Raw genomic sequence first — 19,157 nt, 5'->3', positions numbered from 1 at the left:
ATTTTTTTATCTGCCCACCTTACATGCTTTTATTTGTGATTGCCTTATGATACAGCGTTATTTTGCTGTTTTTGAAACATTGGAATTGTTGTCTGCAGATGGTATGGCTGTGGAACAAAGTGATCCCCATTTAGCCGGGACTGCTACTCCAGTGCCATCATCTCAGCCAGTGAGTTCACCTAAACAGACACCATGCAGGCCAATATATTCACCAAGGAAGGCGGCATTGAAGAAACTGGCTTGCAAATGGAGGTGCAGGACTGTGCGTTTGAAGAAGAAGCTTCACAAGAACCTCCCCAACGTGTCATCTGTTTGTTCTTGCCAGTCATTACCACAGAAATTGAAAACATTCATGGAGTTGTTCAAAACACAAAAGAAATACCGGTATTCTGAATCTTTGAAGAGTTTTGCACTGTCTGTCCATTTTTTAAGTCCAAAAACATAAAAATATTTGCGAAATCATTTGCCACTTCCAACACCAAGGCTTTTACAAAAATTGCTATCAAAAGTTTCTGTTGGAGAAGGGTCTACAGATTGAGTAACAAGTGTTTTGAAGGTAAAAGCAAGTGAACTGAGTCCAAGGGACAAGAACTGTGTTGTGTGTGTAGATGAAATGGCACTGAAGCGGCATCTTCAATACAATCCTGTTAAAGATGAAGTTGTAGGATTTGCTAGGACTGGTACAGTAGGCAAACCAGAATTGGCTACATCTGCACTTGTTTTCATGGCGAAGGGTTTGTTTCAAAATTGGAAACAGCCCTTAACCTATCACTTTGTTGCAGATTCATGCCCCGCTGAGAAAGTAAAGGAAATTCTGTTTTCGTTGGTCCAAAAGTTGAAGGAAGTTGGTCTGATTGTCAGGGTAGTGATTTCTGATATGGGGTCCAACTTTCTGGAAATGACTAAATTACTGTCCGTCACACCAGAAAAACCATATTTTGAACTGGACTGTCAGAAAATATTTTATTGTTTTGACACATCACATTTACAAAAGTCATCCAGGAACAACCTTATGAAGCACACATTTCATTTTGATGGTAAAGTAGCATGTTGGAAAGACATAGAGACAATGTATTTGCAGGATAAGACACGTTCCAACAGACTGGCAAGTAAACTCACAGACAACCACATTTATTTGAATGGTTTTTCGAAAATGCTAGTGAAATTAGCAGCTCAAGTGTTAAGTCATACGTGTGCGGCAGCCATTAATACAAGTGTTGCCATGGGTTTACTTCCTGCATCTGCCTCTGGCACTGCTGAACTGTTGCAGAAGTTTGACACTATCTTTGATTGTGTAAACAGTTCATCTTTGAAGTCTCCAAAGAAATATAGATGTGCTCTGACAGAAACCTCTGGTCATAAGGAATTCATATCAGAGTTCCTCGTTTTCCTGGACCATCTGGTAGTAAGGAATTGTTTAGGCAAAGATGTAACCAAAACTATCAAGTGTTTATCTGGCTGGAGGATTTCACTTCGTGCAATTCTTGGTATTTGGGAACAAATGAAAACACAGGAGAATGTCCAGTTTCTGTTCACCAGGAGATTGAATCAGGATGCACTGGAAAACTACTTCAGCACTGTTTGTCAACAAGGTGGAAACTGTGATAATCCTACACCCTACCTTTTCTCTTGTATTTTCAAGAAATTGCTTGTACAGGTTGAACTGCAGGGCTCGCCCACCAGCAATTGTATGTGAGATTCTGATAAATGGATTGTAAATGTTGCAGATCTATCCAAAAAGGTACTTGTTGATGCAAATTCATCTCAACTTGTAAATTCAAGTCTTTGTTGTGTTAATCATCAAGATTACCGTCATCTGAATGTTCCAGAGCAGAATGCATTAGTTTACATTTGTGGCTATCTTATGTCTAAAGCTCTCATGCGACATTCTTGTGGAGTATGTGAAAATTATGCAAGTGGTAATGCCAGTTTAACTGACAGTTCACAATTGTTATGTTATTTCAGAGCATATGACAGTAATCGTGGAGATTTTGGAGGTTTGATGATGCCTTGTGAAGATTTTGTTAGTTTTATTGTTAAACTTGATGAATTGTTCCAGCTGTTGTTTGAGAAACATAAGACACATGGAATTGCACACACTATTTTACAAGCATTTCAGTGTGTTGACTTCTGCCATCCTTGCCCCAGTTTTCCAAAATCATTTATTATGAAGCTCTTTCTAAGAATGAAGATATACCATTCTGTGAAACGGTACAACAGAGACATACATTTTCAACTACTTCAGAAGAGAAGAAACAGGAAAGCCAATAAAGTATTACACAAGTAATAGGGCTGGAACTGTGTATGTGCATGTAATCTTGGCTTACATGCATATGAAAGAAATTGCCAATTGTGGTACTGTTAATTTTTCTCTAGTTACTACTACATATTTTCTGTTACTGTACTGTATCGTTGTTAGATTCTAATGAGATACATTTCGTCTTTCTCTAGTTACTACTACATATTTTCTGTTACTGTACTGTATCGTTGTTAGATTCTAATGAGATACACTTCGTCTTTCAAATTTTGAACACTGCAAAGCACAGTTACATCAATTAGTTGAGCATCTTCATAGTACCTTATTATGTATCTATGTAGATTCTGCATTTATGTCAAGTGATTGTTGCACTTTATCTGCTACTGCACCAACAGTGTTTGTTCCATTATTGTCTTATAAGCAGTAAACATTTAGAGTGCAGTATAGACAATTAATAATCAATTCCAATGATTCTCTTTACCATAAAATAATTCATGAAAATTTTTTTTTTCATTTTATGATTTTTGTGATTATTCTCCATTACATTACTTTTTCAATACATGTGAATATTTATAGGTAATTGTTGGTTTTTTGTACATAAGAGGTACCAGTAACTTGTCAGGAAGTGTGTCGTAAAACACAGATACATTTTGTTTTCATTGATAACTCCTATTTGGAATTTGTGTTTCTTTCCCCCATTGTGTGGTTTGTGTTTCAAAGCATATATGTTTAAATATTACTAATTTAATTTTCCATGATTTATATGTATTGGCATAGAAGTGCACATTAATCTTGGGATTTAAAGTTAGTGTTCTAATTAATTAGTTAGTTGTGTATACATTGTACTCATAATTATCACAGATGTACTAAGGCTATATAATTGTAAGTTGTAATCACATCTTAAGTATGATCTTTGACATGTTTAGAATATCTTAGAGGTTGTACCGTATGCTAAGGGTAACTGAGCATATTAAAATTCCTGAGATATATTTTTTGAAAATTTGGTTATGAATGACCATTATAATGTAGCTAACTGAAATTAACCAAACATCTTTACTCTTTTATAGGGTTTTTAATGGAAGGAGGCAGTGGTGGTGCCTATCTTTAAGGGAGGTGGGCATAAGGCAAAACCAGCTAACTATAGGCCGGTTAGTTTGACTTCGTGTGCAGGAAAGATCATGGAGAAGATATTAGTGGGGTACGTAATGGGAAAAATTGAAGAGCGGGGCTGGTTAGAGGAGAGGCAGCATGGGTTTAGAAAAAATTTCTCATGTGAAACCCAGCTGGCGGGGCTGCTGGAGGACTTGGTAGGGGCGGTGGATGAGGAAAAGTAGGTGGATGCGATATTTATAGTCTTTGAGAAGGCTTTCGATAGGGTGCCACACCAGAGGGTGATGGTAAAGGTGGGTAAATTGATAGAGGACAGCAGGGTAGTGAGTTGGATTGGAGATTTTCTTAGGGACAAAAAGCAACGGGTGAAGGTGGGACAGGAATGTTCTGAAGAGGGAAGAGTGACGTCAGGGGTACCACAGGGGAGCGTCTTGGGGCCCCTTCTGTTCCTCATCATGCTAAATGATATAGGGGAGGGCATAAAGAGCTGCCTAAGACTATTTGCGGACGACTGTGTAATTTACGAAAACATAGGGGCTGTGTCACACCTGAGACAGGATCTGCGGAAGTTGGAGGATTGGTCAAGGGTAAATAGTATGGACATAAATGTGAAAAAATCGAAGTTAGTCAGATTCACGAGGAGGAGGAAAGTGGAGAAGAGAGTGTATTTCTGGAAGGGGCACGAGTTTGAGGTAGCAGAGAATTACAAATACAGTACCTGGGAGTTACCCTACAGAGCAACCTGGGTTGGGGGAAACAGGTACAGCGGGTGATAAGCAAGGGAAGGAAGGGGCTTGGGCTAGTGGCCAGAACTCTAAAGGGGACAGGGGAACAAGTGAAAGAAAAAGCATATTCCACGCTGGTGAGACCAGTGATAGAATATGCAGGAGCAATCTGGGACCCGTATCTAGGAAAGGAAATAAAGGAGCTAGGAAGGTGCAACGCAGAGCAGCGAGGTGGGTGACTGGAATGTGGAGGCGAAGAGAAGGGGAGACACACAGGCCAACTGTAATGATGAAGAAGCTAGGGTGGGAAAGCCTGCAAAAGAGGAGAAAGATTGAGCGCTTGGTGAGACTGTATAAGGTAATTGAAGGAGAGGGGGGCTGGGGAACGCTGGGTGATAGGTTAAGCAGAGGAGAGTATAGAGGGCGAAAAGATCATCAGTGGAAAATACATAGAAAGTGGAGACGCACGGAAAGGGGGAAGCAGGCATTTCTGGTGAGAACGGGACGGGACTGGAATGAGCTTGAGGAGAGAGTATTAGATGGGAAGGGAGGGAGGGACTTAAGGAGGAGGCTCAGAGATGTAGAGGTATAAAGTAGAGAGGGAGTTAAGGTTGAGAGGGAGTTATCCTTGCCACCGGGTGGAAGCCCAATTATAAGAGAATAATAATAATAATAATACCTAACATGACCAATTACTGGTAAACTACTATTAGTATTACAATGCCATCTTAGATAATAATTGGAAAACATATCAGGAAGTACATATAAAAAGAAGCATTTATGCATTTTGTTTTTTTATAATTTTTGCGAAAAAGTGGCTTTCATTAGAATTACTGCGTCTTATTTTGGTAACTTAATTTGTCTGCTAAAGTTCATTAGGTTTCTTACAGAATGTCATGTTTTTATTTTTGATGAATTTCGTACATGGGGAATATAACCACTAGAAATACATATAACATAATATTGCCATAACTTGGTTAAAAATTAGTTCAAACTTTGTTTACTCATTTGTCTGTAGAATACTTGCAGTTTGAAAAAATAGTGATGATTAATTTTTAGAAGTGAAGTTGCATAAAAGTTAAAAATAAGGGTCAGGGAAAATCTGGAAAAGTTAGGGAATTTCATTTGAGATTTCGGGTAGCCACTCTGTTGAAATAGGCCACGCTTCATACCTTAATGGATGGGCTTAAGTCCCTTATGTAACAGAACCAAACTTAATCCAAATAAATATCAATAATATACAAGTTTATGTAAAATCAAAGAAAACTGATATACTTGTAATGTCTCAAGTACTCACATAATTCTATTGTTTTCACATAATGTAATGTTATTAATTGTATTGTTTTCACATAATGTAATGTTATTAATTGTATTGTATTTAACTTACACAATGTAATTTTATTACCATGTAACTTGTGTTTATAACATGTACCAATTGTAAAACAGCCTAGAGCTGAATTTTGGATGTAATAAATAAATAACAAAAATTAATAAAAGTTTTGTTTAACTATGTGAACTAAAAAAACAACTCCCTATCCTCCCCACTTACACCCTAAATCTTACTTGTACAGTTCCTGTAAACACGTATTTATGTTCTTTAAGACATTCTGTGACAATAAATAAATAAGATAGGTGCCGATATTGGAAATAGTTGTGCTGTTGGAAGAAAGCTTTTTTAATAGTCAAAATGTAAGGACTTTTTGGCTCTATTCCAAAATACGATACCCGTGACGTCAAACAAAGATGGGAAGTTATGATGTCGTCGCTGAAAGAGAGAAAAACATATTTTAAAAGAAGTATTGTGGGGCTTTTGGTACATAGTATAAAATATAATTAAGAAAAGGTAAATATTGAAGTATTGGGAAATGTTAAAAGAGGTGTTGTAATATGAAGTTAAATCGTGAAGAAGTGTTGGGGTGTGAAATTTAACCATATAGTTATGGGCTGATGGAATTGCAGTTGCGGGATGTGACATTAAAAAACTGTTAGTTTTTGGCTGGAAGTGGTAGAAACGTGTGCTTTGAACTTGTGTGAGTTATGGAGTGGCGCAAGAAAGTAGAAAATAAAATTTGAAATCGGGTAGGAGTTAAGAATTATAATTAAGATAAACTTAATATTGATAGGTTATAAACATTATTATATTGATTGGAGACACAAAACAACCATTGAAACGACGGGGAAAGGAGGTGGGATAATGTGACATGGTGAAGTTTCATGGAAGGAAGCTGGTGGAATATAAAATAGAAGGTAAGTTAATGTTATAATATTAGACACTATTGCACGATACTGTATTTTATTTATCGTGATTTGGAATATAGTCCCACCCGGTGAATTCTATTTTGCGATACCGGATTTTAGTTTATTGGAATCGTGATATTTCAGTAAAATAAAATCACGGTATCGTGAATTGGAATATAGTCCCACCAGGTGAATTCTATTTTGCGATACCGGATTTTAGTTTATTGAAATCGTGATATTTCAATAAAATAAAATCGCGGTATCGTGAATTGGAATATTGTCCCACCCGGTCAATTCTCTTACGATACCGTTGGTATCACAAAATATAATTGAGCGGGGGGGATTGTATTCCAGTTAACGATACCATATAAAATAATTCAGGAACATAGAAAAGCAGTGTTTTTAAAGTTCCCCGCCAAAAACCCCCATATTCCCACGTAGGGGTGGTAGTGACGTAAGCGACGCCATCTTGGTGATGTCATTGTTATTGTTATGGTATCGCGAACTGGAAGAGTCCCGACTTTTCTTTAGTTTTAAGTCTTCCGTGAGACTTTTGTAACAGTCCTACACTTTGTACATGTATTGGTTATATTAAACTGATGTGATTGAATCATGAGGAAATGTACAAATAGCTTTTTATATTCTATTTACTGCAGTAAGTACTGTTGTCCTTAAAACTTCGCCTAGGGTAGGACTACTTTTGTTTATCTCATTTTTATGGTGTGAAAACAGCTTAGGCCAGCTTTCCTATTCTAGGGTTTTATCAAGCCAATCATTTTTTATAACCGACACTTTCAATGCGAAGCTGGAGAACACTCCCTTGCTGTGATATCCACTGTATGTACTATATAAATACCATGTAACTAATTGCAGGTAGGCCTACATTTACTATAACTACTAGAATGCATAACCTATTTATAGCAATAGGCCCTACTAACTACCTATAATTGACGAACCTGTGTTATGTTTCTATATATGCGTTTAGAATTTAAATTTCTGGTAAAAGTTCCGTATTGCGCTTCCAAGTTAACCCTTTGATCCTGATGGCATGAGCCTGTACACGTGATCCTGTGGTACATGATGCTTATCAGTGGGGAGGTGTGTAATTTATCTTATACGTAATTTATTTTTTACATCAGGTATCGCGCATGGGCACTACGCGCCTCCCCATGTACCACGGTATCAGTTGTACAGGATCATGCTATCTGGAAACTTCATAAGTGGGCATATTTGCAATAAAGTACCTGTCGCACTACACAATAATTGCACCAATCCAAAAAACAAATTCTATTCCTCCTGCAAAACCAAATTTAATAAATAAAAAAAACTTGTCTTCCATGAAACCATGTAATTATTCACGTACAATGACCAGCCGACATCAGCTACGCAGGTTAATGAAATACCGAGTTTATCAGAAATTTTATAATTTTCTTCAAAAAAATTTTAATATTACGAACCGTAAGCTTGCGCGTGTTTATTAAAGCGTAGTTATTCGTCAGAATCACACTACAAATGCACATTTGACGATAAACATTTCACACGAAAATACATTATCGTATATGAGTTGTTTACCAAGAGAACGCAGTTACAATATGGCGGACATCACTAGCCAATAAGCGCCCGAGTTCGCTGACTTCAAAGGCGCCGACTTGCTATTTCGCTTCTGATACATTTATTTATTCTGTGACCACACCCAGCCTGGGTTTACATCTATTTTGCACAACACTGCCAATCGAAAAATTTATTTAACTCGTGCAAAAAATCTGACTTTACACCCTTAATTTTAGGGTGCAGGCATGTAATTTATACCTGATACTTAGAGTCAAATAAATAAGAATCATAATGGCAGAACAAAATTATAAATAGTAAATGTAAAATAAAATCTTCACTGAGTAACTTAAACCCAATTACTGCAGCAGTAAATTGTCTAATTAGAAGTGTTACTTTACATATCACCCCAGGCATTGTACACTATTTAATACTTAAAACATTACAAATGTGAATTTTCTTAATCAATATCCACAAAGAACTATGGATGCAAAATATATAATTTCTTTATTACTTACATATGACACAGCATTCACAAAATTTACAACTTTTAACATCTTAAAACATGGCATTGTTTGTTTGGACTAAATTAATTTTATAATGACTAACAGAGGTATTAATTAGTGTTATTGAATTTTATTTGTAAAAAAATGATTGAAAAGCTACATTCTGAATTTCTATGACATGCAATCAATTAATCACACGAGTAAATAGATATAAGAAATTGGGGTACATTTCCTTCCACGAAAAGAACAGCTGTGAGGGGTGGTTGTGCACGCTAATGCGTTTTGCGATTGTGCTGAGAAATACTGGTATCAATGGTGTATCCAGCTCAAAACATGAGTGGGGCAGGGCATTTTCCAGAATTCAACATCTTTCATGGGGGAAAAGGGTTATGGTGTCATACTGGTTTGGCATATAATTTACGAGCATTGAGTTAGTTTACATGTGTTTCATAAACAACTATAACTTTGAAGGATGCCCTCAATATTAGATGTTGCTATTCCTGATGTACCTTTAATGATTTATTTACCCTCATAAAGTGTGACAAATTAAGTTTACCTTATTATATTAGTTCCAACCCTATTCACATGCTACATGTGTTATGCGTTGCCAAAGGAAGAATTTATTTCTGATCTTGTAATGGTTTTATTAATTTGAACTACTATAAAGGCACTCGAGTAGTGTTAAAATTCAAAACTCACACTTAAATAAATTAAGGGCACTTAATTTCTAGGTATTCACTATGCTCACATTTCAAGACTACTGGAAATTTTACAGTACAAATTCTTGTACTTTCAAAGCCTAGAAATAAAAACAGCAGTGTCCTACCATAGAATATATATTCAAAGGTCCTACATAGGTATAGCTGAGGGACAAAACCATTACGCCTGTGTTTCTATAGCCTAATGATGTAAGTAGATCACACTCACAAGCTGTTCAGTAACAAATTTGATGTATAACACTGGCAATAGAAAGGCTGGTATCGTAATTTTAACTTGACCCAAAAATGCTGAATTAAGTACATTTTTTTTCTCCCAATAATCAATCATAAATCATGTTCTCATATTTATATATTTTTTAATCACAATGTTATTTTGACAACAATTCATTCAAAACTTACTGTAGCGCATCACGCACTTTCATGGTTATGGTTTCTGACTGGCTAAATGTTCCATACAACATTATCACGCTCTTTCACTTTCACCATTTGTTTAGAACATAACCAAAACAACTCGGTTCTGTTGTTATAGGTCAGAAAGCTGAGCGAACAGTTGAGTCAACCATTTGCCATCCTCAAACACTGGCTCCCCTCAAACAAAAGGTAATAATACTTATTGTCATGTGAAGAATAATACTAACTTTCCCATCTATCATAGTTTTCTTGTAAATATCCTTATTGACTTGGAATTGAGTTTTTTTGCAGGCCATAAGGCGAAGGAGTAAATGTCTCAATAATGGACAGTGGGATTGAATATAGCATGGATCTTGAAATTACAACTGATGCAAATTTGAAATAATTGGCACAAATTTAGTTCTCATCTAAATTCCCTTACATAAACTTTGTTAGCCCATTGTTCATCCTGATCAAATCTTTCCTACTAGAGTCCCGCTATGTTTCCCAGCTCTGCAACCGAGAGCCTGGTGTGATTTCACCTGCCAAGTATAAGATTGCATTTATCTTCCTGCCTCAGGCCACGACCACAAGTAACAGTGTCTGGCTTCGTGACCGAGAATGTGTTTCTCAGCGTCCTCCCAGGGCAGCCCTCTTCCCAGAGCTCAGCTTAGGCTAGCAGCTCGTCATGCTCCTTGCTAATGTTCCAGGGCTGTCGGGCACCCTAACACATTTCTCACGAGCTAGCAGATCCCCAGGAACCTCACCCAGAGCTCTGACCGGGCTTTAACCTCGGCTCTCGGCGAGCCGGAATCAAAGACATCTCACTGGACGGCTAAAGGTCTGCCTTCGCCATCTCGTGGCGAAGATGCCAACTACTTTACCTTAGTTCGACGAGTAGCGATGCCTCTAGTGGCCACCACCACACCTCTATTTCCCTTTTAGCCCAACAGAGTGTGAACCAGCTGGGTCCATAAGGGCCAGGCTTACGCTAGTCCCTCTTGCGGGACTTTTGTAACTAACCCCGAGTCTGTTTCACCTGTGCCCTGACGGAGCACGCTGCTTTCGGAGCGAGACAAGTTACCTTCGATGCCCCTTAAGGTAGGCTACCAGCCACCTTTGTTATTTTTTTCTTTTGGTCGGTGGAGCGAGCCCTCTACCGCTACATCCAGCCAATCAGAGGCCACTTCCCCCACTTCCAAGACTCCGGGCCCCTATCGCGAGTTTTACCTGCGTGCAGCCCAAGAATGGATTCGTCCTTCTGTCGTCAACATGGTCGTTTCTTCCCGGTGCTTCTCACCCGCGACCCTTTATCACGAAGCAGTCTTGTAGCGACCAGCTTTAAGGGATGTGATCCCAGGGAGTCCGGAAGTGATACATATTTTATTTATTTCTAGATTGATATTCTCGTAGTTCTGATTACTAGGCAATATTGTGGCATAACTTGCGCGTAGCTCCCGTGAGCGCTAGTGCATCTCCAGAGGGCGTGATTGTCATCATTCCACCCCCAGAATGGCAAGTGGGAAATTCTACTCCTTTTTGCTGATAGTTGGCTCTCTACTTAACTTTTGCCCTGATTTCACAATCCCTGTTTCTTGTCACCTACATTTCTAATCTTGACCAATAGACCTTTTTCATTTGGTTCCAGTGGGGTACAAGAGATGGTCCAAGAGTTCGGGTTTCCTCCAGCTCAAGACCATCGCCAGATTCATCTTGAATGGACATGAATTCCACGCGTCTCTCCTGCCAGCCAACCTTTGAGTTGCCACCTCTTCTCCTTGCTTCTAGTCACCGCCAGTGAACAGTCAACGATATCAGATATTGTTAAACCTAACATAGTTACTTATATATAGTCACGCACTGGTTGGTCTAACAAATGTTTCAACTTTCTAGTTAAATTATTTATGTTAGTTTTTTTGTGAAAACTTTACTATAACATATCTTAATTAGTCAAAGGCAAATGTAAAATTTGTACTCCAGTTACAATTAATAATATATTTGTAATTGATGAGTTTGACAGCCAGGGCTCCAAAAAACTTTGCTCTGTGTAATTTTGTAATTCTTGAAACTATTAAAAGAAAATAATGAAAACTATAATTAACAATAAATAGGGTAACCTTTAAGCAAACATCTTGGTTTTTTTTTAAATTTCTTCAAATACAATCTATTTTCTACTTCCTCTTCTAAGAATTACGTTTACTTTTTTTTTAATGTTTCTCCCTTGTGTAGCTCTGAGTTTACTGCAGTGTCATTCACCCACTCACAGCAGCTTCCAGGGCTTGTATAACCAAATTAACATATAACTACACAAGGGCAGTAACATCAACTCTTGAACAACTAAATACTTCATTTGCCCAAAGCCTCAATCTAAATACTTCATTGTCCCAAAGCCTCGATGACTCTGAAAATACTTATCAAAGTATGCTTACGATCTCATTCATATTGAATATAATTATTTTGCCAAAGAATCAAATTCATATGATTTATGAAACAAAAAACTTGTAAATACCCAAAATTCCCTGACTTTTTCAGGTTTCCCAGGTTTTCCAGGTCGCTGGACACCCTGAAGAACTTTGTGTTAATTTGAACATAATTTACTAGAAAAATTAAATTTATCGCCCGGCACTTCCGCGCACCAACTAAATGCTACATAATTAAGTAGAATGTATTACCATGTAAATAAGAATATTTTGCAGGTTTGTTAAAATTTGTGTTGGTAATCAGTGCTTTGAGTTAACTTGAAAATACTTGAGTACAATATATCACCACATAAATCGAAATATTTTTTAATGTTTTTAAAATTTGATGGATTGAACAATCATTCATTGTAAAACGGTCAGTTGAAAATTCAAGCTATTGTGGTTTAAAAAACATGTACCTTTTGAGTGTCGTCTGTGTCATCTAGAATTTTGATTTTTTTCTCTCTCCATAATGTACATGTATTTCAAAGCACAAAAAATATTTTAAGAGGTTTTGTTAAAGTTCTGTTGTCTGAATTGCTGTGTTTGCGTTCACTAAAAAGAAGTTCATTTCAAGGTAGATCTGGACCAAACTATTGGAAAATTCGAGGGGAAAAAAATGTGTAAGTACCCTTTAAACATTGTCTATGGAAAAAAAAAAACATATTTTGAAGATTGTAAAATCATACGGATATAAATATTAACTAGTAAACATATATCGTTGGTACTGCACAAAAATATAAACAAGTCAATGAGTGAATGTATTTAGGCTATTTAATATTCTAAATTCAGCTTCTGATTAAAAAATTTAGCAGGGCCCCCCCCTAATGGAAATAACTGGGCACGCCTATGCACTTGACCTTTAAAACACCGAGAAGGTCACTGACTATGTGAGATTTCAAGAAAACCACACCTAAAGCAGAATTTAATTCTTCTTGATGAAATTTTGCCTTTTCATTGATGATGCTTTCTCTATTTCTATGACTATGTACGGACTTTTGCATTGTTGCCTTCTGTGTATCCATGGAAACAACTTTGGCAATGACTGTGGCATACCCCCCGCTCTCTCTACAGACTGCTGTAGCAAAGCACGGATACTGGCTAGTAATTAATAAAACATTATTTAGAAATATCATGGTAAAAATCTGAAATCATATCACCCAAAGCTGATATGCTGGAGCACTCACAAGGATGTGTACGTTAAACGTGTAGTATGCTTATATAAGGTAGTCTCGCCAGAGTTTAATCTATTCAACCCATTATTGGCTCTTTACTAGAGCTATGATTTTCGTACCATGTGTTTAGTGCATTATGATTAAAAATTGAAAACAAAAGTGTCACGAAGCAGATATGGTGAAGCACTCATAAATAATATGACATTATTTTTCCTTTAATTTTACTGTTTGACTTGAATCCAAATAATTTCACTTAGACTATTTTACACTTAGCTAAGGTTAACTCTTTTCTGGGTGAACGATAATTATGGTATATTTTCGATTCGAAGCTTGGCTTCGAACTAACATATCCTCAGTAAGTACATTACATTACATTGTTTAAAGTTGTATGCTGTATCCTTTTCGATAATATTCAGACATTGTAGCTTTCCAGAAGAGAAAGAAATTATAAAACATGATTTTCACACACTACACAAGTCCCTAAATTTACTCCGAAGGAATGATTTCGTAATTCCAGCTAGTTTGTGAAAAAATTAAGTTTTTATTTCTCACATTACAATACCTGTGCTTTTAAGCTGCCAATGCCAATCATTGTTTACCCGCGATGAATAGGAATACATGTTTTCTACATAGGTACTTGAGACGTTCCTGAAATAACCCTGAAAGGAAGGTTTCGTAATTCCTACCGGTTTGTGAAAAATAACAGTTTACTGCTTACATTACAAACCTATGTATTCACGCAATCACCGACATTCATTGATTACTCGTTTGGGGTTTTTAATTTTTTTGGAGAAATTTAGTCAATGTAGGTTGTGATGTAATAATGAAATTTGTTTAATGACTGTATTTCAATTCTAAGGATGTACAATTTCTTGTACGTAAAAATATAATAATTAACTATGATCGTAAGTCTAAAAAAAAATAAAAAAAAAAACATTTTTCAAAATACAATCATAATTCTTTCTTATTTGGCAATTTCTTGTGTGTGCAGGATCTTCCGACGTACTGAACTAAAACAAGCATCATGTACCACAGGATGATACCATCAGGACCAAGCCAACAGGATCCAGGGATAAACTGGGATACACGAAACACCAGCCATGTAAAACACAGAATATATGATGGCTGCAATCAAAGAATTCCTTGGAAAGACTGCAAAATTCAATATGTCAGCTGCTTCAATACACATCACGTATTCCTCACAGAAAATGAATGACGTTAACAATTCTATTCAAAATTTTCCTCCCATTAGACTTATTTGTTACGTCACTCAAAATAGTACGTACTTCAAATGCACTGTAACAAAACAAACTTTTCGCAATACAATTTCTTCTTCCAATTAAACAACCAAGATGAAATATAATCATTAAAAATTCCTTACAATTGCAATACAGTCATTAAACGAATTTAATTACTACATTACAACCTAAATTGACTAAGTTCTCAATAAAAATTAAAAACCTCAAACGAGTAAACAATGAATGTTGGTAATTGTGTGAATACTTAGGGGTCATTCCAGGAGATTTCAACCAGGGTTGGTTGCTGCAAATTTCTTTGAGACCCTTAGAAATGATTTTTTTATGTACACTGAATGGATCTGAACAAGTTTTTCCAAACAGATGACAGAATTTTTGTAAATACTTCTTCTCATGGAAAGCACAGATTGTTTCAATGTCACAATGCTCTAACCTTAGATTCAAAAGGCTTTGATTCTTCTCACTTAACTCACTAAACCTTTTTAAATGGTCTGTAATATTTCTACCATAGTTTTCTTGTGGCAGTCTTCACTCAAATAATGTCCAATTGAACACTCCATTTTAACACAATCATGTAAAACAATAGAAAAACTCACTGTAGGATTTTCATCTCATTCATCAACCAAAACAATGCACTAGATTAACCCGCGATCAGGCGCACTATAAATGTTCCGCAATAGGGCGCGCATTGAGCATTTTGCTCACGGCAGCAACAGTTGTGATTATTCTGTCAAAATGCGAGATTTTAGTTAAATAACATGTTTTATATACTAGAAGTTTCAAATGATGATTCAAATTAAATACTTATTTGTGTTTAATGCTGAAAAAACATTTACACATCTATAATTTGCACATTTATGAATGCACTGCAATGCGTATCTTGTAATGTAGTCTTAAATCATCACTATATTTTTTTAAGATACAATTAAAGAAGTTCACATAAAATTCAACTTCACTACTATTTATAATTATTATTATTTGCAAACATCTTTCGTGCCTCTTCATCTATAGTAATCTAACATAAAAAATATTGTTAGGTAAAATCCACATTTGAAGTATCATAATATTGAAAAAAAAAATGAAACTAAAATACAGCCATGCTGAATAGCTACAGAGGCCCTAGTAAAACCTTTAAAAATATAACTCAAATCAACATAATAATAGATAAATAACTCGCAAGAGCTAATTTTTAGTCTGTCCCTATAGATCTCATTGTGTCACATGACTAGTGTCTTAGTCTTCATCACTTTACACCCAAAAGTCAAAAGAAACCGCGCCAAAACTATCGGGGATACACGAGCGACATGCACAGACTGTAATAACATGCAAGTGTAATCGGATGCGCATTTGATAGACATTCACACCCGATACGAGGTCAACATACACTACCTATCGGGCGCGCATAGAGCAAACTGCTCACAGAGTGAAGGTAGCTGACTTTGAATGTTGACACTTTCGATTCCTTTGTGTATTAGGGGCTATGAATGGCTCTAGGCGAATCACAAAATGCCGACTTGAAGGTACCAAGAGACCCGAAGTCAAATGTGAAGATTTCATAAAATGATGTACGATTATTTGCTGACCGTGAGCAATTTGCTCATAGTGCGCCTGATCGCGGGTTAAGCAGGATCTAAAAAAGTTGACAATAAATGTTGCAATCCTTCATAGAGATTACATTCCAAAACTCACCATTAGTACTACCTCACACTACTTATTTCTTTGTTTGACAATCTCTTCGCTTTGTTGGCTGAGAATAAAAACACGCCCTATAGCAATTTAAAATTTGTTTACATTTTAAGGAATGACATCAGTTACAAAGCCACTGCTGGTGTAGTAGTTTTCCTTGTGTTTTATATACCAGCAGCTGTAGAAAGATATTACAGAAGTGACATTATGCATTCTCATTAGGTCATTCAATTTTCTGTGCAGATAACATTATTACAGTTATTAATTTATTTATACACTGCATTGTACTTTAGTGTTTGCACACCTTCTTAAGCATTGTGTTAAATAAGCAATTCGCTGCTAAGTAAATGAATAATAATTTTCTGCTAAAATTCAGAATTTTTTTTTTTTTCTTGTTTTAATTTTCAAAACACCCTCACCAATTTTATGTATGTTAAAGTACCTCAATAGAACTACATTCTGTGTAAATTTCCAATTTTTCACGTGTGTCCCACAGTCAAAAATCCCGTTGAAAAGTGCAAATTTCAGAAATATTCGATTTATAACAGCCTGTAAATATGAAAGGACTCAAAACACCCAAATTTTCACATATCTGCCACATAATACTAATACTATAGAATACACATACAAGAAATCATTGGAATGTTTCATGTCCTTCATGGAAGGTTTTAGGCTTAAAGTTGGGAAAAGGTCAATTTTGTTGGTGCACTTTGAAAAATAACAGAAAATATGTTAATTATCACAGCAGGAAATGCTTGTGACAAAAATAATCAGCATTTTGAGCTGAGTAAAATGTAGTTTTTAAGAAGTTGTTAAGATAAAAATTGAGGGAGCTACAGCATTTTTCGTAAATGCTTGAAAATGCTTAAATTTTCACACGCCGTCATCTTCAAACAGGTGCCTAGGCAAAAATTAAAGGAAATAACTTTTTGTAAAATTGGTTTTGAACTCTCAAAACATGTACCAATGAATGGACAAATCTTCAGAATTTTTGAAAAACATGCAGCAACCAAATATTTTTTATTTGGTTGAAATCTCATGTAAGCAGTAAACTTTTTTTTCTTCTCGAACCAGTAGGAATGACGAAACCTTCCTTTCAGGGTTAATTCAGGAACATCTCAAGTATTTAGAAAACATATATTTTTATTTATCGTGGGTGAACAATGAATGACAGTAGCAGCATTAAAGAACAGGTATTGTAATGCCAGATATAACTTTTTAATTTTTTCACAAACTAGTAGGAATTACAAAAACCATTCTTTGGGAGCAAATTTATTGACGTGTATAGTGTATGAAAATCATGTATTCCAATTTTTTTTTTCTGTTCTAAAAAGCCGCGGCGTTCGATAATTACTGTCCAAACAATTAATTCATGACTGAATTTTCCGGATACATCCTAACACAATACGTATAGACAGGAATACTACATAAATAGCCAATATCAACATAAATGAAACATGGCTTGTTGGCAGTATGGATTTTGGAAAATATTTTGAGAGGTGGATGAATGTTGTAAATCGCCTGACAAGATGCGTGGTGCTAACAGACGAAAAAGGGAACAGACAAAAAAAGGTAAGGGGGATGTCTATTGTAATTCCATCACACGATTGACAGGAAACCCATTTCCCAAACGTTACTGCCCTAAATATACTACGCTAAAATAAGCACCAATTTATTCAAAGAAATTCTCACCTCTTTATCCTTAATATACATTGCGGTGATGGGGTTTCTTTTTGCCAATCAGTATTCGCTATCGGGTCCCAGTCTGATGACAATGTTGTCAAAGCTGACATGCTGGACATTCTTTTGTTCATCGGTGATTTCTATAGCAGTAAACGAGCACGCATTAATTTCTACATCTCAGCATAATCGCAGCAACTCCAAGTGTCAGTACAGACATCATTATACAAAAATTAATCCTGTTGACACCACCGGAGTCAAAAGAATGGATTTGGACAGCAACAGCAACAGTTACACAGACACATGGTTGCCATGACACTTTCGCTACAATTTCACTATTTCAAAAACATTATCCCCAAATAACACAAAATAAAATAATATTATAAAAAGAAGCAAAGGAAATAAAGTAAACATATATGTAACACAAAATAAATAAACCATTATAAATAATTAAAACTATATTAAAATTACTAATTTATATGCATTATATCACACTTACTAACGATAGAGCTAGGATAGCCTAGACATACCTAAGCTACATGGCAAATGAAAGTTATAATCATCCTTAACAACATGTATATTTTAGAATTACTGATTGGACCGAAATTTTTAATGCTGACGGACAGCAACAAATTATCGCACCCTTTATTCTTTGAAGGCTATCGAACCACAAGCCTATTACAAGACTGTTAAAAAAATTATTTTAACGATCAAACTTTTAAAATTACATATGTAAACAAACTGATATATATTACAGAAAAGGGTCAAATATGTATAATAATCTTTATAAGTTTATTTTTGTAAGAAATTTTTTTAAGCATGACCAACGAATAACGTCCTTTTTAGAAAATATTTCCTTATAATGAATCCACCACAGGGCTCATACCAAGGATTGTCCCAATATCAGACACTATGCAAATGAGAGCTCAGTGGCGTAGCGTGGGTGGGGCGGAGGGGGCGGCCCGCCCCGGGCGGCAGCCCGCGGGGGGCGGGTCGCCGGTGAAGCGGGTTGAGATCTGATCTATGATTCATTCATTACATGTGTCAGACACACTATAATGTTCCATTTTTATCTAACATTTTGCGCACCAACTATTTTTTAATATTTATTTAAAAGAAAAACTGCGAAATCACTGACAGAGCTCTTTATAACGTTTGTTTGTTTACATACGAACGGCAACATCGCATCACGCCGCGCCGCCCGGCGCGCGCGAGCCGAGTTGAGCGGCACTCCTTATTATGTTAATTACTCATACAAAATCTTTTGTTTCACGCGTCGGCCCGTGTCGATGCCTCTCTTTCGCACTCATTGAATTTAGTACTACGCATTGTACTGTAAAGTTTGACCTTAACCCAGGGCAAACCAAACAACTTCCGCGAACCGGGACACAGTAAAACTCCTATATTG

At 36.2% G+C, this 19,157-nt stretch overlaps 1 protein-coding gene across 2 annotated transcripts in view; it reads right to left on the bottom strand.

Annotated features, from left to right (window-relative positions):
* LOC134533316 (ubiquitin-conjugating enzyme E2 Z-like) overlaps nucleotides 1–18,081 on the bottom strand; it is a 69,916-nt gene extending 51,835 nt beyond the window's left edge. Inside the window, exon 1 of one of the 2 annotated variants that reach the window (XM_063370805.1) lies at nucleotides 17,762–18,081. In XM_063370805.1, coding sequence (XP_063226875.1) covers nucleotides 17,762–17,883 — 122 coding nt within the window. In that variant the 5' untranslated portion in view covers nucleotides 17,884–18,081. The remainder of the gene's footprint in view (nucleotides 1–17,761) is intronic. The other variant, XM_063370804.1, reaches the window with a different exon arrangement.
* Between the last annotated feature and the right edge of the window lie 1,076 nt (nucleotides 18,082–19,157).

This window comes from Bacillus rossius, chromosome 6 (genome assembly GCF_032445375.1).
Source record: "Bacillus rossius redtenbacheri isolate Brsri chromosome 6, Brsri_v3, whole genome shotgun sequence".
Lineage (NCBI taxonomy): Eukaryota > Metazoa > Arthropoda > Insecta > Phasmatodea > Bacillidae > Bacillus > Bacillus rossius.
This window is presented reverse-complemented; position numbering and strand designations above follow the sequence as displayed.